At 35.7% G+C, this 26,936-nt stretch overlaps 1 protein-coding gene across 1 annotated transcript in view; it reads left to right on the forward strand.

The window, feature by feature from the left end:
* Positions 1–26,936, forward strand: part of LOC132548558 (dynein axonemal heavy chain 6-like) — a 91,801-nt gene that overhangs the window by 64,563 nt on the left and 302 nt on the right. Inside the window, exons 56-81 of the mRNA XM_060212421.1 lie at positions 16–141; positions 474–728; positions 1,236–1,367; positions 1,553–1,648; positions 2,324–2,464; positions 2,569–2,784; positions 3,395–3,513; positions 3,747–3,858; positions 4,132–4,253; positions 4,534–4,663; positions 5,037–5,151; positions 5,658–5,794; positions 7,067–7,386; positions 8,140–8,357; positions 8,712–8,948; positions 9,288–9,518; positions 10,075–10,285; positions 14,615–14,717; positions 15,579–15,806; positions 16,250–16,453; positions 21,962–22,155; positions 22,556–22,743; positions 22,950–23,161; positions 23,940–24,171; positions 25,710–25,867; positions 26,499–26,645. Coding sequence (XP_060068404.1) covers positions 16–141; positions 474–728; positions 1,236–1,367; positions 1,553–1,648; positions 2,324–2,464; positions 2,569–2,784; positions 3,395–3,513; positions 3,747–3,858; positions 4,132–4,253; positions 4,534–4,663; positions 5,037–5,151; positions 5,658–5,794; positions 7,067–7,386; positions 8,140–8,357; positions 8,712–8,948; positions 9,288–9,518; positions 10,075–10,285; positions 14,615–14,717; positions 15,579–15,806; positions 16,250–16,453; positions 21,962–22,155; positions 22,556–22,743; positions 22,950–23,161; positions 23,940–24,171; positions 25,710–25,867; positions 26,499–26,645 — 4,584 coding nt within the window. The remainder of the gene's footprint in view (positions 1–15; positions 142–473; positions 729–1,235; positions 1,368–1,552; positions 1,649–2,323; positions 2,465–2,568; positions 2,785–3,394; positions 3,514–3,746; positions 3,859–4,131; positions 4,254–4,533; positions 4,664–5,036; positions 5,152–5,657; positions 5,795–7,066; positions 7,387–8,139; positions 8,358–8,711; positions 8,949–9,287; positions 9,519–10,074; positions 10,286–14,614; positions 14,718–15,578; positions 15,807–16,249; positions 16,454–21,961; positions 22,156–22,555; positions 22,744–22,949; positions 23,162–23,939; positions 24,172–25,709; positions 25,868–26,498; positions 26,646–26,936) is intronic.

A 26,936-nucleotide genomic window follows, 5' to 3' on the forward strand; every position in this document is an offset into this window, starting at 1 on the left:
TTTTTTCCATTTTAGGATACAGAGGTGCTGCTACAGCAGCTGGAGAAAGATAAGGTCGCTGCGGAACAAGTGCGAGCCATCGTCAGAGAAGAGGAAGAGATCATGCAAAAGGAGACGAAGATTGTACAGGATTACGCCGATGTAAGTAGAATGTAAAGGATGTTTATTGTACGGTGGAGAGGGAGGTAGGAAGGTAAACACACAATCATCCCATCCCATCATGTCATCAGTCTTTTAACTTCATCCAGTAGATCCAGCAGTTTCATAGGGATTTCCCTCAAAATCCATTAAATTTCAGAAATGAAATGTACATGAGATATTATATAACTCAAATGGCAGGCAAATCACACAAGGACTAGGAAGTTGTTGTAAATTTCTGACTTTGGTTTTAGTAAAACAGAGTTGATATTTTTAGGGTCTGTTTGGTTCAATTTGAGTTAAATAACTCAATGTCTGACATTTTATCTTCACAGGAGTGTCAGCGAGACCTTGCCTCCGCCCTGCCAGCCCTACAGAATGCTGTTGAGGCCCTAGAGACACTAGATAAAGCCGACATTGCTGAGATCAGGGTTTACACAAGTCCACCCACCCTTGTGATGACTGTCATCTCAGCAGTCTGTGTACTGTTTCAGAAAAAGACAGACTGGGGTACTGCCAAACAACTTCTAGGAGATCCATCTTTTCTGAAGAAACTCACGCAATTTGACAAGTCAAGCGTGCCAGAAAAGGTAAACTTTGTTTTCATTTATTGGTTGTTTGTCTAATGGATCTGAAAATGCTAATTGGTAGTGGAAATAGAAATAAGAATGTTTGGAAATTTCCTAATAATGAAATTGAAAAAATTGTTGATGGTTGATTAAATTCTAATTTTTTTTTTTTTTTTCGTTTGATCTATTAATATGTTTTTCAGGGTTTGAATCCAGTTGATTAATGGCCAAATTGATAAAAAAATGCAAATTTCTAGTCACACAATCATCTTAGTTCACTTTATGTGAAGTTTGGCGTTCATTATATTTTCTTTAAGCTTAAAAAATAGATTCAACCAAACTTGATGTGCTGCATTATCCATACCAGAAAATAAAACTACATGTATTTAAAATAAGTTTTTGTCCTTCTTTGTGTGGATGGGTGAAATTCAGTCTTCAATAATCTTCTTTTCCTGATGGGCTTGGTAGAATTTAACCAAATTTGTTATGAATTAATGGTGTTAATCACTAATGATTTTATATATTCAGACATTCCACAAGCTGAAAAAGTACTCCAAGCATCCTGACTTTTATCCCGAAGCTGTTGGTCACGTATCAGGTGCCTGTCGCTCTATCTGTACATGGGTGCTTGCTCTGGAACATTATAATGATGTTTATAAGGTAAGCATGGCATTCTTTGACCCTTTTAAAGTTTTGGATTTCAGATGAAATAATTGGTTAGATTTATTGTATGGAATAGCAGTCATATAGAGAAAAATTTAACAGAAGCTTTGGGAAAAATAAAAAAAATAAAACAACTGTTGGTATCTTCAATTTATTCAATCCTATGTCTTTTGTTCCCCTAGATGGTGAAGCCTAAGCAGAAACGGGTAGCAGAGGCCAAGGAGGCTTTACAGATGGCCCAGGACAGCCTGGCCAGTAAACAGGCCAGTCTTCAAAAGGTAAGATGATTGAGTCACTCAACAGGTCAGTCTTAAAAAAAGTTAGAAAACGGGACCAGTTAACATACAAGTTTAAAAAAGTTAGATAATAAAAGTTAGATAATGGAACCAGTTAACAAGCCAGTCTTAAAAAAGTGAGATAACGGGCCCAGTTAACAAGCCAGTCTTAAAAAAGTCAGATAACGGGCCCAGTTAACATACAAGTTTTGAAAAAGTTAGATAATAGAACCAGTTAACAAGCCAGTCTTAAAAAAGTGATGTTCCGAATAAGTTAGTTATAAGAGTTGTCTCCCTGTCACTAAAACTTGTCATGTTCTAATACTGGGAATGAGTTTCATCTATTTGGTTTAAATATAGGAGAGGTGGGGGGTTTGTGGGGGGCACGTCACTAGCTGAGTCATCTTTATGACCCAATTTTAACATCCATTAAGAGGTAGAATGGATGAAATATCAACCGTCCCATAGACTACTGGCAGTGTAAGAGTGTACTACATGTGTCATGACAATCTGACAACTGTCTGTACCCTTTCATTCATTCACTGAATTGTTAATTGTCATCAGGACTCATTCGCACTCTTAGCTTAGTAAGGGAAACAGACATTTTCAAAAGCTTGCAAAATACAGTTGCTGTTTGTTTAAAAAGTTAGACATATTCTCAAACTTGTCTCGTTCTAGCTACAAGATCACTTGAATAGACTGGAACAACAGTATAAAGACAGTGTTGACCAGAGAGAATCACTGAAACAGCGCAAGGTCACAACAGCACTCCGACTTCAGCGTGCCTCTATACTCATCGACGCACTCGTTGATGAAAAGGTTTGCTCATTTGAAACATAGATACTCAGTCTTTTCAAAATCTGTCACCAACATCATATTGATGTGTTAACTGTATTTTTTTAAACACCCCATTTTCTCTGCAGGATCGGTGGCAGGACCTAGTGAAAGAACTGAAGGCCCGTCTGCATGGCCTGGTGGGTGACACTCTGGTAGCAGCAGCATCTGTGGCCTACATCGGGCCATTTACTGCTAAGTACAGGAAAGATTTAATTTTTATGTGGACTGGCTTCTGTCAGGAAAACGACATCCCAATCACCAAAGACTTTGAGCTAATCAAGAGCACAGTGGAGCCATATCAGGTACAATTGTACTGCTAACTAATGAATATGTAGGTCTCAAAGAGTAGACATATAGGTCACAGAGAGTAGAAATATAGGTCACAGAGAGTAGAAATATAGGTCACAGACTGTAGCTAAATGGATTTTACTGACAGTAGATATATACATCACAGATGGTAGCTAAATAGGTCACTGACAGATAAAAAGGCCATTTATGTATATAAGATATATATATCACTGACAGTAGATATGTAGGTCACTGATACAGTAGTAGATATATAGGTCACAGACAGAAGATGTAAAAAGTCACGATGGTATACATAGTTCTGTTTGTGGAATAAAGATTTGTATATTCGATTATTTTTATTTCCATTCTTTCATCTTTTTCTAACTACAAGGACATTGAAGCAGGATGTGAAACTTTAGTTTTACACTGCTTATAACGAGTGTATATATGATGCTGATATATCTAGTAATCAGACATTTGCTTTCATCTGACATCATAAAGAGATGTTTCTACTTTATAAAAAGAATTGTCTGGAGTAGAACCATGTAGTAGTTAAAAAAAAGATTGGGAAATATTGATATTGAGAATTTGTTTCTAAATATTTCTTCTGTTTTGGTTGCCCAGGTGATTAAATGGCAGAATGAAGGGTTACCAAGAGACAACCACTCCACAGAGAATGCACTTATCATCAAAAGGGCCCAAAAATGGCCCCTGTTCATTGACCCTCAAGGGCAGGCCTTTAAGTAAGTTCTCCAAGTATACAATGATAGGCCTAATCTTTAAGTGAGTAGTAACTGGTCGTGAAGTGTGCAGAAAAAAAGAATATTGATTCTAAACAAAAGGATGCTTATGGGTTTTTTTTCACAAAAATAGATCTTGTTAATTTTGATTCTCAATCCTTATTGAAATGTGCTTTAGTCAGCAATGTTGAAACTTGGAAACTAACTACAGTAATATGATTGTTCCATTCTGATAGCTATATCCGGGAAATGGAGGGCACACAGCTACAAATAGTGGCAGCATCTGACCACAATTTCATGAAGACCTTGGAGATTGCCATTAGTGTGGGCAAACCTATGCTGCTCAAGGTGAGTGTGTTTTTGTACATTCCTGTAAAAATGAAATGAGCAGAATGGTGGGAATAGCAATGTTTTAGGATATGTAGATAAAGAAATGAATTTTGAAACTGTAATAAGCCAAGGGCACAACACATTACCTGTGACCCAAAGTCATAGGGTGGGTTATCAAAGGACATTCAATTGACTATTTTTATCAAATACTGCTGACCAGTATAGATATAAATGGGCTTATTACCATGCATGGATTTACCGAAATATATCAACAAATGGTTTCCTTTCTAGGATGTATCCGAGATCTTGGATCCAGCTCTGCGACCTGTCCTTCTGCATGAGACTTTCCAGCGAGGGGGCCACCTTGTTATCAAACTTGGGGACACAGAGATTGAATACAATGAGTCATTCAGGTAAGTCCACTGTCAAATATATCTCCCCAAATCTGGTCACAAGTCATCTTTTTCAATCCATACACTGATAATAATGTAACCCTGGTAAACTACTAGCTGCAATGTACCACTCGGCTAGAGAGAACTTTTCTTTAGCTCGATTGGTTGAGCGTCAGACTAGTAAGCCAGGGGTCCTGGGTTCGATTCCTAGCGGAGGCATTGGGATGAGAAATGACCTCTTTTACAATGATAACTTGATTTTCCTTCTGATGTTAAAACAAACAGATCTTAAATTTTTCAGGTTGTACATGACCTCGTCCATGGCTAACCCTCACTATCTACCCTCTGTATACATACAAGTCAACATCATCAACTTCACCGTCACATTTGAGGGATTACAGGAACAGCTTCTGTCAGCAGTCGTTAAACATGTAAGTTTTACTGATAAATCTGTCAGTCATCGTTAAACATGGAAGTTTTACTGAAAATACTCTCAGCTGGTGTTAAAGATTTAAGTTTTACTGATAAATCTGTTAGCTATTATTTGATATGTAAGTTTTACCGATAAATCTGTCAGCCATCGTTAAACATTTTTACCAATAGAACTTCCTGTTTTATGGTATTTGTCATGCCATCATTAAGTCTTGACTGATAACAATCATGTTGTGTAAATCCAAAATGCATTGATGAGATATGAGAATTTCAAAAAATTACTTCCCCTACCTGCGGGTTCTCATTGGTACAGCTGTATAGACTGTAGCAGTCACATCTGTAAGTTTCATGATAACATATTTCTGCCTACAGGAGAAGCCAAGGCTTGAGAACCAACGCAGTGAGCTACTAGATAGTATATCAAATGATCTCCAACTCCTTAGGGATGTAGAGGACAAGACACTGGGTCTCCTACAGAAACCAGAAGGTATCACTTATGTGTATCGCATTGGTAACCATATGCCTGATGTTTTATAATGAGTTGGTGTCCTACAGAGACCAAAATGTATCTTGTATAGTGAACATCAAAGTAGCTAGATTGAATTTTTATTACACCTTTCTATGTTTGTGTGACTCATATTTCCAGAAATTTTAAAATCGTATCAGTAGAAAAATTGGAATAGGATTTGAAAAAAAAAAAAAACTTATTGCAAAGATGTGTTTGGTGTTGCCTAGGAACCTACTAGACGTATTACAGATGTGTTTGTTGTTGCCTAGGTAACCTACTAGACTTATTACACATGTGTTTGTTGTTGCCTAGGTAACCTACTAGACTTATTACACATGTGTTTGTTGTTGCCTAGGTAACCTACTAGACTTATTACACATGTGTTTGTTGTTGCCTAGGAACCTACTAGACTTATTACACAGATTTGTTTGTTGTTACCTAGGTAACCTACTAGACTTATTACACATGTGTTTGTTGTTGCCTAGGTAACCTACTAGATGACCAGGACTTGGTGAATACCTTACAGAAGAGTAAAGGAATGTCTATAGAGATCTACAAACGTATCAAACAATCAGAGGAAAATGAGACTAAGTTAAATCAGGCCCGGAAACGCTATCTACCCGTAAGTCTAACTCCTAAAACGGTCTCAATACATACCTACAGTTATAGTCCATATTGTGTAGAACAGTCTGTCTAAAGTCACTATCACCACAAATCAGGCCCGGTAAACGCTATCTACACTGTTTGTCTGTACTCCTAAAACTGTCTCAATACAGATGTCTAACTCCTAAAACTGTCTCAATACATACCTACCGTTAGAGTCTATATTGTGTAGAACAATCTGTCTCTGAGTCACTATCACCACAAATCAGGCCCGGAAACGCTATCTACCTGTAAGTCTTACTCCTAAAACTGTCTCAATACATGTCTAACTCCTAAAACTGTCTCAATACATACCTACAGTTATAGTCCATATTGTGTAGAACAATCTGTCTCTGAGTCACTATCACCACAAATCAGGCCCGGAAACGCTATCTACCTGTAAGTCTTACTCCTAAAACTGTCTCAATACATGTCTAACTCCTAAAACGGTCTCAATACATACCTACCGTTAGAGTCTATATTGTGTAGAACAATCTGTCTCTGAGTCACTATCACCACAAATCAGGCCCGGAAACGCTATCTACCCGTAAGTCTAACTCCTAAAACTGTCTCAATACATACCTACAGTTATAGTCCATATTGTGTAGAACAATCTGTCTCTGAGTCACTATCACCACAAATCAAAACTGTCTCAATACATGTCTAACTCCTAAAACTGTCTCAATACATGTCTAACTCCTAAAACTGTCTCAATACATACCTACCGTTAGAGTCTATATTGTGTAGAACAATCTGTCTCTGAGTCACTATCACCACAAATCAGGCCCGGAAACGCTATCTACCCGTAAGTCTAACTCCTAAAACTGTCTCAATACATGTCTAACTCCTAAAACGGTCTCAATACATACCTACAGTTAGAGTCTATATTGTGTAGAACAATCTGTCTCTGAGTCACTATCACCACAAATTAGCTACCAATGTGAGTAATGCTTGCATGATGGAAAAGCAATACTGAATGATTATTATCATTTAGGTAGACACCGTAGACAGGATTCAAACTCATTATCATTTATATAGATAAATCTATAATTACAATTTTCAGCAATAGAACAGTTGATATATGTGCCTTACATTTATTATCTTTTCTTTAACCATAATGTGGAATATATATTGACTCGAGTGACCATTAAAATAAAACATTTATATTCCTAGTGTGTGCTATTGTTTTCTGCTCAACAGTGTAGGTAATACATATATCCGCTTTCATTATTTTATATACTGTCCTGTTTAGGTTGCCACACGAGGAGCCACAATATACTTTGTCCTAGCCAATCTAGCAGGAATAGACGTCATGTATCAGTTCTCGCTAGACTGGTTCCAGGACATGTTCATAAATTGTATCAATGGTTCAGGTAACACAACAGGTAACATACCCTCTGACATGAACCGTCGCAAGTCGTCTGTGCACCTGAGTGGATCCATGCGGCCAAGCAGCCGCCTCGGTGCCAGTCCAACTCCACGAGGCAGTGTTGATCTTAACGCAGCAAAGGAAAATGAACAGTCTCTTAATCCAGCTGAACTGAAGAAACACATGCTGGACATGATCAACAGGTTAGTCAAAGGAATATCTCCTGTGTTGTTAATTTTTGCCATGTCCAAACATGAAATAAGATTGATGATATCACAGTGTACATATTTGCAGTATATTTTGTGATCTTGTTTTGTGTACATCATTAATTTTTTGTCTAATCTCAACAGCAAAAATCCACCTCGTTATAACTCCAGTGACTGCTTAAATCAATATGTTTTCTCACAATCTCCAGTTACAATTGAGAATGCTATTTATAAAATTTGGTTTATTTATTGTCAGATGTCTGTTTATACAGATATCAGGTCACCTTATCCAGATGTCTGTTTATACAGATATCAGGTCACCTTATCCAGATGTCTGATTATACAGATGTCAGGTCACCTTATCCAGATGTCTGATTATACAGATGTCAGGTCACCTTATCCAGATGTCTGATTATACGGATGTCAGGTCACCTTATCCATATGTCTGATTATACAGATGTCAGGTCACATTATCCAGATGTCTGATTATACAGATGTCAGGTCACCTTATCCAGATGTCTGATTATACAGATGTCAGGTCACCTTATCCAGATGTCTGATTATACAGATGTCAGGTCACCTTATCCAGATGTCTGATTATACAGATGTCAGATCACCTTATCCAGATGTCTGATTATACAGATGTCAGGTCACCTTATCCAGATGTCTGATTATACAGATATCAGGTCACCTTATCCAGATTATACAGATCACAGTTTACAAAGGTATATATCTTTTTCATGTTTCTAGGTTGACATCCAATATTTATCGTGTTGTGTCCGTGGCTCTGTTCTCCAACCACCAACTTATCTTCTCCTTTCTGCTGTGTTCTGGTATTATGCGCTCCAATGCTAAGTACCCTGACATCACCACCATTGGTAAAATTGAAGAGTTTGAATGGCAGACATTTCTCCATGGCAACATCATGACAAATATGTTGGAGGATAAGAAGCTAGAGGGCCATGATGGTTAGTGTTTAAACCTTTGAAATGTTGTATTTTTTTTCAATCACAGATACTGTAAATGAACAATTATTAGTTGTGATTTTATTTTACTGCTTTTTATGCTGACATTATTATACTTAAATATGACTGGTGTTTCTGTATGTGGTTTATATGATATATGTCAATATGCACATACAGCAGTACCCAAATTTGCCAAAAAGTGGAAATACACTCAAATTTGATTCTGTAAAGTTTACTACACTTACAGTGATATTAAGGAAAAGAAAAAAGATTTATTCACAAATAAAGGAATTGTATTGTGTGGGGAAATCAACAAATACATTTGTCTTCATGTATCACTATAAATATCTATGGCAGGTTTGACAGCCATGGAGAGACTTGAAGCCCAGTCTAATCCAGACAAGGTGAAGAGCCCTCCCAAATGGATCGGAGATACAACTTGGCGACAGGTTGAGCACCTGGATGTCAGTATGGCAGTGTTCAAGAATTTGTGTCGTAGCATTATGACCAACAAGGCTCAATGGGAGTTGTTTCACTCCAATAGTAACCCTTACAAGTTGATGCAGAAACCCTTCAACATGGCAGATGTCAAAAGTTAGTATATTTATTGTGTAACAAGTAGTTGTTCAATGTGCTGATATATGATATATTATGTCTTTCGCCAAGGTTTTTTTCTGCCCTGGCATAAAACTGTTTAGCCAAGTGTTGAATTTGCTCTGAAACACATGAAAAAAAACCCCATTAATTTGTGATTAGCTTATTTTATTTTTTTTTATTTATTATTTAGGGAACTTTTATACTTATGTATAGATTTCATAAGCATGAAAATTTGAAACAAAAAACCAATATCAGTTACCAGTTATACCTGAAATCTGAATGTGACCTTCCGATCAATTGGCATATGTTTATACATTATGAATATCTGTTTTTCAGATTCCCCAACTGACGGTCATCTTGGTGTCGTGATGGACTGGGAAAATCTCTCCGGTTTTCAGAAACTTCTACTCATAAAGATTTTACGTCCAGAGACCCTAATCTCATCAGTATCAGCGTTTATTGGTGACCAAATGGATAGTAGTTATCTGTCCACCGGAACTTTTGATCTCAAGGAAATCTACGAGGAATCGTCAGCAAAAACTCCCCTTATCTTTATTCTTTCTCCAGGTAACAAAGACTTAGAGTGGAACCTGTATGTGGGATAATTAGAAAATATAAACTTTAATCTATCCGACACAAAATTCAACTTGAAAGATCAGAGAAATGTATATTTTGCATAAAAATTACTTTCTTCTATAAACCGTTCCTTGGAAACTATGAAAGTAATTGGAGGGACTGTGTGAAATTTGCCACTGTTTCTACCAAAAGAAAATAAAGATAAAAAAAATTATGATCCAAAATTTACTGAAAAAATTTTTTAGTTCATGTTTTTTCTCTCATGGGTCAAAGAATTACATTATAAGACTCCTTCTCAACTTTGTAATTAAGGAGATAGATCAGCCTGTAGAGGGATTTTTTAAAACATACTGGACTGCCAGCAGTTCCATTGATTAAGACAGGATCTTACTGTACTCAGCAGTTAGTTTAGTGTATAAAATGTGATCTGTAGTCAAACTGTTGGTACATTGGAACTCTGAGAGTTTAAAATCTACTGCCTGATAATCTCTGGTATCCAGTTTAATTAAATCCTAGTTTAGTATCTTGACACCTAATATCTTCCTAGGTTGTGACCCTGCTGCCCAACTATTACGCTTTGCTAAGGAACTGAGAGGAAGCATTCTTCACTTGGACATGATCTCCCTGGGGCGGGGCCAAGGCCCTAAAGCTGAAGAACTCATCAACAAGGCCCAGATCCTTAAAGGACGCTGGGTTTTCCTACAGAACTGCCATCTTGCCGCATCTTGGATGCCAAATCTACAGGCCATTGTGGAAAGGTACTGTTTGTAGACGATAGTGTCATGTCAACTCATTTGTTTGTTTAAAAGTTTAATAGTTATCTCTTTGGATGGAAAACAAAACAAAATTTTAGTCAGAAACTCTAAACAGAAAAATTAAATGATTCATTCCATCAGAAGCAGATTCATAAATTCACATCCAAACCTTGTATATTGGATCCTCACTACAAATAAAGGTACATTCATAATCATAAACTACAGACCTACTCTGAAAAAGACACCCTCTCCCAAAATTTAACAGTAGTCATAATTTTGTTTTTCAGTGTTTGAAGTGTGTTTTTAATGATATGAATCCTTTTGAGGTGTGTGTCTTTAGCTGCGTTTGAATTGCCTGATCTTAGTCACATCTAAGCTTGGTTTTGCCGACTATACCATGATTTATGCTGCTCATTGATCTGTATTGCTGTGTGTGGTAGTTTGATAAACTAGCGATATTTATTCAGCATCAAGCTAACAGATGATAACTTAAAAGTATGTTGATGAATATATGTTTATTTTCAAAATTTTTCATTTCTATGAAAGGTGAATTTCTTGATTTTTCAATGCCAGTGAGGTCATAATAGACTCACCCGCATCCCTTACTTTATTGTGATGTCAACATCGTTTATATGTCCAATATAATAAATGGGACACAAGTTATGACACTTTAGAAATGCTTGCTTCTATACCAGCACTTGTATAAACTTTTGTATATTTGTCAACATCCATTTTGTGTTTTATATGACAAAAAGTTTTGATATATCCATAAGAACATAACATTATTGTATTTATTGGGTTTACTTAAATAAATAAGCTTTTTTTATTTTACAACAATTGTGAAACAATTGCCCGGATGTAAGCGTGGGAGGGTCTTATTGTGGGAGGAAACCGGAGTATGCGGCAAAAACCCACTTAGTTGGGCAGGTGACCCCTTACCTTTTCACGTCCATTCCAGGAATCAAACCCCGGATGGCTAGGTGAAACGCGAGTGCATTACCACTGTGCCACCAGACCACCTGTTACATTAAATTCATATCCTAAGTTGATCTGATGGACTGAGTTTTACAAGAAGTCTTACAAACACGTATTCAAATTTTATGATTATGCAATAAAAATTGCTGATTTTTACAACAAAAACAACGAAACATGATATTTGGAATCAATGTGCTGAGATATGCATCGCTATGTGTTCATGTAGTATGTTTGATCAGGTCACAGGTTTGCCTTGTGAAGCTAACATGCAGATGAGATAAGTCAGGAAAATGATGATAATATATTAGTGATTTTTGCAATGGATTGTTGTTTTAAGTGTCATTTATGATTTTCCACAATGAACTCGCAATTTTCTGTGAATTAATTTGAAGTAAAAACACATCATAACAAGGGCAATTATTTAGCCCATGTTTCCTTGTAAATGTTGCCAATTTGGCTGCAGTCTACAGCTAGCAGAAAGACCACCATAGCTTGAGTTGAATTATGGCACAGTATGATCTACACCTCTGCTTTCATTATATGCACACCACCTGTCACTTACTAGTTAGTTTGCACTTTACTGTATTTGTTTCTAGTATAATTTTTTTACACAGGGAAGTCATTGTCATTTTTCAGACAGGAATTTTTTGTTCATCTACATATTATAATTTTTTACCCAGAAAAATCATTGTTTATACATTTTGTTACCTGAATGTTTTTTACCTGTATGTCTCCGATATCGCCCTCTAGATTGGTAGGAAGAACTTACTTTTTCCGGAGGTAAGTATTAGACTAGAAATGGATATGGACAGGAAGAAGACATTTTAGGTTGCATGCTGGATAGTTCTGGGTTATCACATGGGGATTTATTTTCTTCTTACTTATTCTTTCAATTATTTCAAAGTTTTTTTTGTCATAAATTATCAGTAGCCTTTAACATAGCATTTCAACATTATTTCATCCATGATTTTGAGATTTCCAGCTTAACTAAAACCTGAATGGAAGGCTTTTTCATTTAGCTCCATATGACAATCTAAGACCTGAATAAGTTGATACTTAGTTGTGTTGCCAACATAGCATCACAGCTCATATAAAATAAACTTTATATATTTTACAACAACTGCAAAACAAGCTCTAAGGTTATATTTATCACTCTTGTTGGCCCGTATGTAAGTGTGTGTGGGGTCTTATTATGAGAGGAATGCAGAGTGCAGAATTTGGCCGCAGAAGGTAACCCCCAGACCTCTTTACTTCTGTTTCAGGAATCAAACCATGGACACTCTAGTGAAAAGAGAATGAAAGGCAACTGATCATGTGATATATATTCTATAAACAGTATCTCACAGATGAAAACTGTATTTGTATATCTACAAAAAACCAATGCTTACTGTCTGACTCAAAGTCATAGGGCGGGCTTATCACATGATAATGAATTTGCATTTGTTAGAATGAGGGGATTTACTGTCAGTCATGGGCTTATTGTCAGTCTTGGGATTTGTCATACATGGGCTTATTGTCATACATGGGCTTATTGTCAGTCTTGGGTTTTGTCATACATGGGCTTATTGTCATACATGGGCTTATTGTCATACATGGGCTTATTGCCCGAATCTGTTTGATGAGTTGATGAATCTGTGGACATTTGTAAAGATAAATTAGGATCAAGGAGGAAGGCTACTGCTGTCTGTTTCATCATGATTTTGATGTAGTCTTTGTTAAGAGATGTGATTCATTTAAAAGAAATAGATGTTTTGGTGTAATAGCAGTTTGTCCAAATCTTCATTTCTTTACTCTATTTTGTATTGTGAATATTGAACCAATCTATACCACAATTTTCTTATTTTTTTGTTTTTTTTTGTTTTTGACAACAGTTTCAGATATATTATAAATCATTTATCAAGCATTTATAGGCACATAAAGACAGACCTAAGATTTGTTATTGTTTTTGCAACAAGCTATGTTTAAATTTACTGATGATGCAAGAAAGGAAGATTCACAGGCCAAACACTGGGTACAGGTAGATTACTGCATGCCATTGACTCCATCCTAGATACTTTCATTATAGAATTTATATGCTTCATCTAACTCAAACATGTGCTTTTATTTTTGATTAGGAGGGATTTTTGTTTTAGACCGATGGTGGTTTGGGAAGTTTGGTTTTAGATTATTTTACATAAGTGTATGCTTCTGGTGCAATTAACAAAAATCTTTAAGGCTTTTCAGGCTGTAGTTTTCATTGTTATACCCATTACAACCAAGGAAGATGGAGTTTACTAAAATCAGGATGTCCATATGTCCATTGATCTGTCAGTCTGTTTGTCCATCTGTAGACAGAAATAAAGGATTGCATATCCTTAATTCAAATTTTAAATCCATTATGACACTTTCTTTGACCGACAAAATCCTTTTGGTTAAAAAGCAGCTGATAATTTTGTCATTCTTCATTATACACAAGAGTAATCAACTTCATTTTTTTTTATTTCAACATTTACTTTCAGAGTTATGTCCCTTGACATCTAAACTAGCCATCTGTCATTCTATACTATAAAACATTGTACCATTTATCGATAACACATGCACAGTTTTTATAACTGACTTTTGTTTCCAAGAATTTGTCCCTTATATGAAAATAAACATGGACATTTTCCTGACTGCACTGAGTTTTGTCCCTTTAATTAGTAAACACCATTTCTGCCCATGTCTACATCTTAATAAATGTACTGTATCCATTCTGATGAAACTTTTTACTCTTCATCAGTACAAAACGTAGTAATTAATTTGTAGTTTGCTTTTTCATTGTTCATGTCTGTCAAACATACAGCTTTAAGTTCCTTTTTTTTGTGTATTGAAGATCAGGTGATACATAATTTTTTATGTTAAGTACAGTGTATTTAAGTTGATATTTGGCTTACATTTTCAGTTTCAAAAATATAAAAATTTGAAATGGGAGTTTTACAGAACTGAATTGCTGAAACTTGATGAAAGTAGTCAGTGTAACATTCTGATCAATTCTAGGTATCTTTATCACTTCATGTTTACCTGGTTTTTGGTTCATGATCGTCAAAATTTTACACATTGTACCTTAAAACACAGTGCCACTGTAGTACGATGTATCTCATATATTTGTCTGTTGTCTGTCATTTGTTAATCAAATAAGTAAGCATAGAACTTAGAGGCCTTTTGTGTCTGTTGTCACCACCCACCATCATTTTGCTGAAAGTGATTCAAACATATTCTGAGAAAAGCATTATGTTTAAGCATCAAAAATAAATGGAAGACATTTTCTACATTTCCTTTCAGCAGAATCTACATGTACATGTGAAAACAAAGACTAACTTTATTCTCATTTTTCCGTAGGTTTAATCAACCTAATGACGATGTCGACCAACAGTTCCGCCTTTGGCTCAGTTCCAAACCCGACCCCTGCTTCCCAATCTCAATTCTACAGACTGGTATGAAGGTACGGTTTCTTCATCATTCTAAAATTAACATTTGCTTAAAAAATAAAGAAAAACAAAATTGCTTTAATGTGTATGTCTGTATGTGTGTGTATCTGCATGTCTGTGTCTGTTTGTGTGTATGTGTGTGTGTCTGTGTCTGTATGTGTGTATGTGTGTATGTCTGTGTCTGTATGTGTGTATATCTGTATATCTGTATATCTGTATGTGTGTATATCTGTATGTGTGTATGTCTGTATGTGTGTATATCCGTATATCTGTATATCTGTATGTCTGTGTCTGTATGTGTGTATATCTGTATATCTGTATGTCTGTATATCTGTATATCTGTATGTATGTGTGTATATCTGTATATCTGTATGTCTGTATATCTGTATATCTGTATGTCTGTATATCTGTATATCTGTATGTGTGTATATCTGTATGTCTGTATATCTGTATGTGTGTATATCTGTATGTCTGTATATCTGTATGTCTGTATGTGTGTATATCTGTATATCTGTATGTGTGTATATCTGTATATCTGTATGTCTGTATATCTGTATGTGTGTATATCTGTATATCTGTATGTCTGTATATCTGTATGTGTGTATATCTGTATATCTGTATGTGTGTATGTCTGTGTCTGTATATCTGTCTGTGTTTGTATATGTGTATATGGGGTAGTTCTTTACCATTACAAAATTGAAAATTTTCCTCCCTAACATAAATAAATGCTCCATCATAGTTTTGTATGACTTGTTTGCTATGGTGATTGTTAATAAAATCTGATTATAAATAAATGCTTCCTTTGTTAAGTTGACTGTCCTATTAATCACAGCTATGTAATGATTTGTTAAATGATTGCCATCTGCCCCACACAGATGACTGTGGAGCCTCCTCAGGGTCTGAAGGCCAACATGCTGCGAGCTTTTGGGAGTGGAGGGACTGGAGTTGTCACAGAGAAGATGTATGAGAATGCTGAGCTTGGACCAGCCTGGAAAAAACTTCTATTTGGACTCTGCCTCTTTAACAGTGTCATTCATGAGCGCAAAAAATATGGACGTCTTGGCTGGAACATCGCATATGAATTCAACGATTCTGATTTAGACGTCAGTTTTGTCAAGTTATTCTATAAATTTGCTTACAGAAGTTTATTAATTTTTTTGCTAGAGCCAGCAAATTAAACCCAGTCTGTTGATTTGTTGGATACTAGTAACTGAGAGTATTAAGATTTGAATCATGTTGAAAAAAAAAAAGTTCTTCTGATGTACTCATAATCAAATATATTGTAGCTTTAACAAATGTACAAATATGTAGATGAATCTGCAAAGTATTTTTGTGAAACTTTGGTGTCCTTTAAAAAATCATTATTACCTAATGTTGTTAGGATCGTCCTTTGTTCAACTTAATTCACAAACTACTTTCTACCAGGCCAAAGTAATGCCGTTCAGTCAAAAGTTTGGTTATTGGGAAAACGGGAAATGAAAATGAATTAGAACAGTTGGAAGGCAGTTGCATATGTTAATTGTTAAATTCTTTTCACTAATTTCAGGTTTCCATGCTGCAATTGCAAAATCTTCTACAAGATCAGGAAGAGGACAATATCCCATGGCAGGCACTGTCCTATCTGACAGGGGAGGTAATCTATGGAGGTCGTGTGACTGATTGGTGGGACAGACGCTGCCTAGATGCCCTGCTGGGAAGATTTTTCTGCAAGGATGCCCTGGATGAGAACTACAGTTATTCACCAGATCGAGTAAGTATCTAAAATGGCCGTTAAGTGATCGCTGTGTCCCCAGACCAGTTCTGTGAAAAGTGTTCTGATCAAAGGTCTAGAAAGTGTTTCATTCATCCTGGTGATATTCCAAGGTCTAGGGTTCTGATATTTGGCTAGTTTCATACTGTAATGAATGACTCTCGAGTTTGTGTAAATGAATGACCTTGATTCACTTTCTAGGTCAAGGGGTCAGATGTCTATAATCTGACAAATTTTGCCTGCTCAGGGTATTGAGAGTCACCTCAGGGTCTCACATTTGCCTCTGAGGAGGGGGTAAAGTTTACTATAGTAAAGTTTACTATAGTTCATATTGGAAAAGTGCAGTTTTTAGCCTATGTTTAATTCAATTGGAAATGTTCTTCTCAATACCCATATATGATAGGTCTTCAGGTGCTTTAACAAAGCTGTGAATTTCCATGACCTCCAGGTCAGACTTTGCCCCTGGGGAGGGGTGGAATTTTACTGAAGTTTATAGGAAAATTAGATTTTTATGAATAAAGTTGTGTATTTTCCATTGAAAATGCCTTGGTGAGAATTATAAGTATACGATGACAGTTTTGATGGCAAGGATATACTGACACTGGCTGACCTCCAAGTGTTTAAAACATTTCACATAATTATTACTGAATTACTTAACTTAGGTGACCATCAAGGCTGTGAGGCCTCTTGTGTTAAGCTTATAGCATTGAGAATTGAACAGAAGGGTTGTAAGAAAAGGTTACCTGATTGTTTTATAGAGCAAAACTCATAAGTTGCCACAAGCTTCACAACATAATTCCACACTTAATATCTCTGATTAATACCCCACTGGAGGGGACTGTTTGTTTGTGCTTTAGCTGTCAATGTATCAATCTGTCTGTCTATACTGACCATCATCCATTACAGGTCCAATATCATATTCTGTCAGCTGAAACTGCCAAATTTTATTTGCATGTAATGTTTGGTTGCATGAGTGGCACCTACTATGAATGGATCTTGTACAACACAATTTCTAGAGTTATGGCCCTTGTTATCACCACATGACTGTCTTGACATGATGTGTTGCCTATCATAACATTCCTGTCATGACATGACTTGTTGCCTGTTATAATGTTAATGTTGTGTCATGATGTGTTGCCTATCTTAACATTACTGTAGTGTCACAATTTGTTGCATATCATAACATTACTGTAGTGTCACAATTTGTTGCCTATCATAACATTACTGTAGTGTCACAATTTGTTGTTATAACATAACTGTTGTCACAATTTTTTGTCCAGGTCTTGGTAGAGGTAAGCTGATTATAATCCACTTGCATGTATCACTATTGAATATGCATTATATGTCCTGCCCATCACGATTTATCGTAGTTGATTGCTCCATCTGGGTAAGGTAGATAAATGATCATCATTAGTAACTAATATAGGGTAGTCTGTTGGAATTAGGGAGGTTATAAATAATATGATATAATCGCAGTTCCATTTTGATTACATGAGAAATGTTGAGTGTCTTTTATCACCCAACTGATAAGGGGGAAGCAATGTATAGTTACCTCCCTTACATGGTACTACCAGATAAGGGAAGGTAATAAATATATGCTTACCTCCTTTACTTACTGCCAAATAAGGAGAAGCAATATATAGTTATCTCCCTTACATTGTACTACCAGATAAGGGAAGATAGTATATGTTTACCTCCTTTACTTACTGCCAAATAAGGAGAAGCAATATAGAGTTATCTCCCTTACATTGTACAACAAGATAAGGGAAGATAGTATATGTTTACCTCCTTAACTTACTGCCAAATAAGGAGAAGCAATATAGAGTTATCTCCCTTACATTGTACAACAAGATAAGGGAAGATAGTATATGTATACCTCCTTTACTTACTGGCAAATAAGGAGAAGCAATATATAGTTATCTCCCTTACATGGTACTACCTGATAAGATAAGGTATCACCTACTGTTAAATAAGAAGAGACAATACCTGTCTGGTAAGGAGAGGTAACATATATACCTACTTATCTAATTAACTTACCTAATTATCTCCCTTACCTAAAAAAAAGGTAGCACTATACAGTTATCTCCCTTTTACTGAAAGGGAAGGTATCTCTCTCCCCTTCTTTTTGATAAGGGGAGATAATATATGGTTTTGGATCTGGCAGTATTTCCTAGTCTACAGTACTCAGATGGAGTAGTATGACACTACGAGACCAAGCTGCTACATTGTATTATATCTGTATATTTTGTATCATAAATGGTAAATACCCTGTCAGTCCAGTCATTAACAGATGTGAGAGTGAAAAGTCAAAAAAGTAAAACTATTCACATCATAATAGCCCTTTACAAAATTTTGACAAATATTTTCTATTTTGAATAATTCAACTAGAACCACAACATTATCATCCCACATCGTATCTTCACCATGACTGGACGGGCTTATGGTTCAGACTGACTGGAACCAACCATATATAAACACTGACTTGTTTACACAGTGGACTGACAGGAGGTTTACCAATATAAGTTCTATACTGCATGATCCAGTACAAAGTCCTAGTTATTGCATGTACAAAGTTCAGATACATTCTATATATACACTGTATATAATTATATCATTTCTTTGCATGCTATTTTTGGTGACTGTATTGATGTTATCAACTTGCATATTTTTGAATTATATCAATATATCATATATGTATTAGATATGAGTAACTCTCATTATTTATTTGGAACAGATGCACATATCTTTTCTAGAACAAAACAATCATTGTTGCTTTCATTTATCATTATAGACTTTCAATCTGATCTACATCAAATATTATATACAGTTATATATAATATAGCTTCAGTAAAATCAATACCCTTAAATTTCTGTTCAATATCAGGGATTTGATAACTTCTGAAAATTCATTATTTTTACAATTTGTTTGATATCAGGGTTCTAGTAGGAACTTGATATAAGGGTTCTAGTAGGGACTTGATATACCGGTTCTAGTAGGGACTTGATATCAGGGTTCTAGTAGGGACTTGGTATAAGAGTTCTAGTAGGGACTTGATGTAAGGTTTCTAGTAGGGACTTGATACTAGGGTTCTAATAGAGACTTAATATTAGGGTTCTAGTAGGGACTTGATATAAGGGTTCTAGTAGGGACTTGATATAAGGGTTCTAGTAGGGACTTGATATAAGGGTTCTAGTAGGGACTTGATATACCGGATCTGATAGAGACTTAATATTAGGGTTCTAGTAGGGACTTGATATAAGGGTTCTAGTAGGGACTTGATATAAGGGTTCTAGTAGGAACTTGATATACCGGATCTAGTAGGGACTTGATATACCGGATCTAGTAGGGACTTGATATAAGGGTTCTAGTAGGAACTTGATATAACGGTTCTAGTAGGGACTTGATATAAGGGTTCTAGTAGGGACTTGATATAAGGGTTCTAGTAGGAACTTGATATAAGGGTTCTAGTAGGGACTTGATATAAGGGTTCTAGTAGGGACTTGATATAAGGGTTCTAGTAAGGACTTGATATAAGGGTTCTAGTAGGGACTTGATATAAGGGTTCTAGTAGGGACTTGATATAAGGGTTCTGGTAGCGACTTGATATAAGGGTTCTGGTAGCGACTTGATACAAGGGTTCTGGTAGCGACTTGATATAAGGGTTCTGGTAGGGACTTGATATAAGGGTTCTAGTAGGAACTTGATATAAGGGTTCTAGTAGGGACTTGATATAACGGTTCTAGTAGGGACTTGATATAAGGGTTCTGGTAGGGACTTGATATAAGGGTTCTGGTAGCGACTTGATATAAGGGTTCTGGTAGCGACTTGATATAAGGGTTCTGGTAGCGACTTGATATAAGGGTTCTAGTAGGGACTTGATATAAGGGTTCTAGTAGGGACTTGATATCAAGGTTCCAGTAGGAATATGATATTAGAGGCTATGGTAAGGACTTGGTATAAGGGTTCTGGTAGCGACTTGATATAAGGGTTCTGGTAGGGACTTGATACAAGGGTTCTGGTAGGGACTTTGTATCAATACTCAATATTAGGGATTCTAGATGCTATTGACTATTGAGGGTTCTAGTACCTATTCCATATCTGGGTTATAGTGGCTTAAACTTGATAATGGGGTCCTTGCACAGCATTCAAATATCAGGGATTCTAGTAGCCATTTGGTATTGGAGTCTCTTGTAGCTAGTTAATAATATGGTGGTTCTAGTAGGTTTTCATTTTCAGGGAATGTAATAATGTATTTTGTAGTAATACTATGGTATATATTGTGATACAACTTTAGTGGCTGTATGTACATAGTATGAACTATACTGTGTAAATGATAGGAAGATACATGATAGAAAAATAAACACAACAGAGAAATGTACACAAGTATCAACAGAGAAATGTATATAAGTGTCAACAGAGAAATGTATACAAGTATCAACAGAGATATGTATACAAGTATCAACAGAGAAATGTACACAAGTATCAACAGAGAAATGTATATAAGTATCAACAGAGAAATGTATACAAGTATCAACAGAGATATGTATACAAGTATCAACAGAGAAATGTATACAAGTATCAACAGAGACATGTATACAAGTATCAACAGAGAAATGTACACAAGTATCAACAGAGAAATGTATACAAGTATCAACAGAGATATGTATACAATTATCAACAGAGAAATGTATACAAGTATTGTCTTTAATTTTAGCTTCTGTTTGATCACATTGATGGTCAGTCAAAAGTTGCTCATATGATGTTCTAAAGATGTTCTAAAGATGGCAGTTTGTGTTTATTAAACCTAGAAAGACTTTGTAAAACCTGTTCACTGTTTTTCTATTGTTTATAGATACTATCTTGCATGCCTGTACTCTTACAATCACAGAAATACTGTTCTTTCCTTTCTTTCTTTAATGTTTTTTTCTCTCTTTTCCAAACTTGTTTCACAGAAAGATCTGAACTGCATAGATATACAACCAGTTCTTTTTTAAGAATCTTACTCCATTAAAATCAAAAGGAAAATTAAAGCAAAAAGTATATTGTTGTCAGCTCCTCTGAGTAAGTAAATGGTATATATAGGATATTCAGTGAGTTTTCATTTTATTTAAGATTTTACAAAAGAAGTTTAAGATGTTAAAATTTTGAAAATTGAAAATGAGTGTCATTGAAAGAAAGTTTCAAACATCCTCTCTAGAAGAAAGATTAGATCTAGAGTTTTGATATTTCCCTTCTTGGAATGGCCTGGCTATTCAGCCTTGATTTGTGGTAAAATTATAATGTCTACAACTTCCTCTACTGAAGCATAAAATGTACAGAGACACATGGCCTGTTCTTTGTGGAATGACATTTGTGCATAACAAATAATTAGGTTTGAGTTTATTAAAATTCTTTGAATGAGTTTTTCTGAACAGATGAAGTGAACAGTGGTGATTTGTTTTTCAGTATACACTGTAGATATAATACATATGTGATACATTCTGAAAGATCTTTTCTTTTTTCTTCAGATCTATCGCCCAGTAAAGAATTCTTACACATTCTCGGACGTCCTGAACTACCTTGAAAATCTCCCGAACTATGATTCACCAGAGCTGTTTGGGATGACGGAGAATGCTGAGAAAGCATGTCGGGAACTACAGGCAGTGGAAATGGTTCAAACCATTATTACAATACAGCCACGCATATCACTGGAACTCATGGGGTAATTGGCCCTCAATCAATATGAAATTATCATTGCCTTATATAACATGTATTTCTCAGGACAATGTCAACAGTTTCATCAAATTTCTATGACATCCTTTCAACAATGGCGTCTTGCTTTCTTTTGTTTCTTCTTGAAGTTACAGTAAAATATAAATTGCTTGCATTAGATGTGTTAATTATTCACTGTGTTCATCTCTGTTGTATTTCAAAGTTGAGAAAATAACTTTATATGCAATTGAAGAAAATTATTTAGCTTGGAAAAAAAGTGTTTAGATGCAGTTGAGGTGTTTCTAATTAACCTGCTTGCTGTGTTAAAACACAAACCTCCATACCATCATACCAGCTGAGTGTCATTCTAATGACCTCATTTCATTACGTGATTTCCGTCATCTTGACAGAGCTGAGAAGAGTAATGATGAAATAGTACTGGAGATTGCTAAAGACATCAAAACCACTTTGCCTCGAATGATTGAGGAGTTTGAGGAATCGTCTGGCCCCATACATACCCAGCAGACACCTCGCCCGGCTCTGAAGAGTATTCTGTACAAAGAGGCACCAGATCTAAAGGACAAGGAAAAAAGGCGAAGTATGATTCTCTCTGTGTTCGCATGCCCATGTTTATCTTGTCTTTTTGTAACTGACATGGTAAAAATATACAAATCTATAATTGATTCAGAGGATTTCTTTGAAAAGGTTTTAATTTTTTTCCATCTTACATGGTAAACAAATGCATGTAAACTTTAATTTGAAAAAATTTTACTGAAAAAATTTATCAATTTTTTTCATCCGCAGTTGTACAAGAAGCTATTGACACCGTGGTTGGAAACTCGGCCCTGATGACAGTGCTCCGGCAGGAAGTGGATCGATTTAATAACCTTCTCAACATTGTGCACACTTCGTTACATTCACTGATTCTAGCAGTCAAAGGAGAAATTATTATGTCTGAAGTTTTAGAGGAAGCATACAGTGCTCTTCTTAACCAGAGAGTTCCAAAACGCTGGATCGTAAGTAAACCAAAATGTTGATTATCATCCTTTAGCTATGATAGGTTTAGGTTTGAATTATTGTTACTTTACGTCCTATTAATAGCCAGGGTTATTTAAGGATGTGCTAGGTTTGGGGTAGTGGAGGAAAGCCAGAGTTCACAGAGAAAAACCACTGCCCTGTGGCCAGTACCTGGCGACTGCCCCGCGTAGGTCTCAAACCCGTGGCCAAGTGGGCTAGTGATAAAGATGGTCAGACACCTTCACCAGTTGACCACTGCAGTTATCCTGTCCTTAAGAATTGCAAAAATTCCAGAGATCACAGAAGTTACCATAGATTGAGTTTTGTTAATACATATTAGAGGAAGAAGATATTGAGTCAGTAAGTAAAGGGTTTCCTGAAAGAATGTCAGATATGATCAGGTGCCTGCAATGTCCAGGTGTTTAAGAATTAAATAGATTTCTAAATAGTTTTATTGCAACTAACATTAGATATTACCAAGGATTGAAAACACTGTTTCAGATCAATAGTAGGCTTAATCTACAATTATAAAACCTCTTGGTTGTGTGTATAGGCACATCATTCACACAACAGATCATCAACGTCTTTATAGAGACTTTATATAATGTTTATAAGTTAGCTGTGAAATCTCAAGCATTGAATGTCGAGTTGTAGATTTTTAATCTATATGTTAAGTAACATAAATCACTGATTCAAAAGAAGTATTTACCTTGTTTCTAAGTACAGAAATTCTTTCAGTTATCAATAAAAATGTCTTCTGTTCCTTCTCGTATTTAGGAAGCTGCTTATGAATCCTGTAAAGCTTTGGGATCTTGGATATACGACCTGAAAATGAGGGTACAGTTCTTCTCCAATTGGGGTGAACTCATCTCTAATAATGTAGAGAAGTTGATAAAGAATGCATTATTGGCTTCAAAGAATGCAGCGCCCAACCAGGACACCTTGGAGAAGACTCAAATGCGGAGTGTCCCTCGGGCATACTGGCTCTCGGGTTTCTTCTTCCCTCAAGGTCAGTGTAGTCAACCATCATTCATTTTAGATTTTTTTTTTTTTTATGAAAAGTTGCTGTGAAATCATGCTTTGTATATTTTTTGTAGGGCTCTATTTTCATAGTTTTTTAAAATCTTCATTTCATGGGTAAATAAAGCTCAGCAATTCTACATAGTATATTTATCAAAGCAGGTTGTAGGCATTTGGAATTGTTGATTAGGAGCACTAATACTATAAATTCTTTTTTTTTTAACTTTATTTATTTTACAACAATTGCGAAACAAGTTATGTCAACTTATACTAATCACTCTTGTTGGCCCGGATGTAAGTGCGCAAGGGGTCTTATTGTGGGAGGAAACCAGAGAACCCGGGGAAAACCCATGTGGATGGGCAGGTGACCCCTTACCTTTTCATGTCCGTTCCGGGAATCGAACCCCGGTCAGCTAGGTGAAAGGCGAGTGCATAACCACTACGCCACCCGACCACCTAATAATACTATAAATGAAGATAAATCCCCCTCGAAAGATTAGTGATTTTACAGTGACTTTAGATGAGGATTGCATGCTATGGAAAAGGTACTTAAGTTTTATTGAAATTTCCCGTTTGGTTTTTTATCTTCTCAGTTTGTTCTTGTTGTAGACTTTAGATTAATGAAAAAGTTAAAAAAAAAAAAAAAAAGGTAATTTGACATAGAAAACCTATTATGTATTTAAAAAATTATTATAATTATTGAAGACAATTAGAAATGTAATTAAAAGAATATAGAAATGTTGTATCATAATGTTTTATTGTCCATCAGTTCCAAAGAGACGGAATATTGGACAGAAATATTGGTATCTGTTGACGAGATTCACGACAGACTTTGATCCTTTTTCTACCTCTTATTCCAAATACAGGACAAATACTGTTAATCACTTATATCTCGCATTGGATTTATTTTTGCATTTAATATGCAGGGAGTGTCAATTGGAAATTCAAACCTGTAACAATAATTTGGGTGAAATGAACTCTGGGTGGCATCCATGATGTTTCAGTTTCCAATATCAAGAGTCTTGCAGAATTCAGATCTCTTAAAGCTCATCATTCATTTACATATAAATCATATACATATATTAGTGAATAAAATCGGGGATAAGTCGTGAAATGAAGTATTTGTGAAAGTAATATATAGTGCATTGTACATATGTGTGTTTACATTTATAGAATTCTTGATTAGCATGTGTTTGTGGTCTTTGCGTGAAGACTGTCTTACCCTGGCAAGCAAGAGATATCTTATGTTTATCGGAATGGTGGATAATCCATCCACTGGGGTAGGATGACGATATCTTGGGCATGAAATGCTGTTTAAATATTGACTTCATTTCTTTTAATGGAAACATTTTCATTTCTCATCTTCAGATTCACATGTGAAGGACAGGTTCCATGAACCCAAAGTCACTGACTAAAAGTATTGTCAGTATCTTCCACTATTCAAAGTGTCTCACATCTTGTTGAGTTTATTGTTAAATATAGAAAAAAAAAACTTTTAGGTTTAATATTTAATTTTGATTTGTTCAGGGTTCCTGACTGGAGTACAACAGAATCATGCCAGAAAACTTGGGATATCTGTAGATTCATTGGTATTCAACTTCAAAGTTCATCAGACGTTGGAGGATACGGAAGAAAAGCTTAGTGATATCTCACACAAAATTTGTATAAAGGATACAGCGTTCAAGGTAAAAGTCAGATGGTCTGTCAATTAATGTCAATGTCAGATGTTGATGGTTGTCTTTAAACAACATAGCAAAACCATAGGACAAGAGTCATGGCATTAGGCATGAAGATTTCTAAGGAGAAAAGGCTTCAATTTGGGGTGAAGTTTGTATAAAAAAAGGCCTTTAAAAATTAATGAAAAGCCTTCTTCGAATGTCAAAGAGATCAGAGCTGCAATCATTCCACTTACCAAGCATTACTACTGCTCTCGTGTTGGTCAGGTTTCTGTGCCAATTAAATTATTCAAGACCCAATGTGGAAGTTCAAGGTCAAATATGACTTTCCCCTTGTTACAAGGTTCAATTTGACAAGGTCTAATTCCAATGATTAAAGATCCAGTCTCCCAGACAAAAATCTAGATCACATAATAAATTCAGTTAATAGTGAATGATTCATCATCAATGTTGAGGTTAGATATCTGTTGATGATACCCTGTAAATGGTAAAACGGAACTCAAATGGCGTCTTGTATCATAGTGTGACAAGCATTCTTCTTTCGTAATGGACTGTCTTTGTATTGTAGAGACAAGACACTTTTTAAATTTGATTTTGAAGACAACTGACAATGGTTTTCATATTTTCTCATATATCTCAGGGTCCATCCCCGCCTGAGGACGGTGTCCTGATTTTTGGACTCTACCTTGACGGCGCTCGATGGGACCCAAAGGACAAGTGCCTACAGGACTCAAGGGCTGGTGACCGCTTTGCCAGACTTCCGGAAATCCACTTCGTTCCCACACAGGTATAAGAACATCTACACACTTACCATTTATTAGAAATGTTTACTAGGAATAATATTCATTATTTAGCGATTGTACTGGAAGAAAGGAAGTAGATAATTTCACTTTTCTTAATTTGACAGTTTATCTGAAATTTTAACTTGGTGTCAGCTGATATGAAAAAAAATACAGCTTTTTTTACATTTTATTTTAAAAGTTTTTCCTCAAGTTATGGTTTATTAGGTCAACTGCAGGGACCAAGTACAAAGCAACAAAATAAATAAAACGACCAGAATAAAGAAATAAAATAAACA

The sequence above is a fragment of the Ylistrum balloti genome, unplaced genomic scaffold (genome assembly GCF_031769215.1).
Source record: "Ylistrum balloti isolate Yb309-2 unplaced genomic scaffold, AGI_CSIRO_Ybal_v1 Utg370018, whole genome shotgun sequence".
In the NCBI taxonomy this organism is placed as follows: Eukaryota; Metazoa; Mollusca; class Bivalvia; order Pectinida; family Pectinidae; genus Ylistrum; species Ylistrum balloti.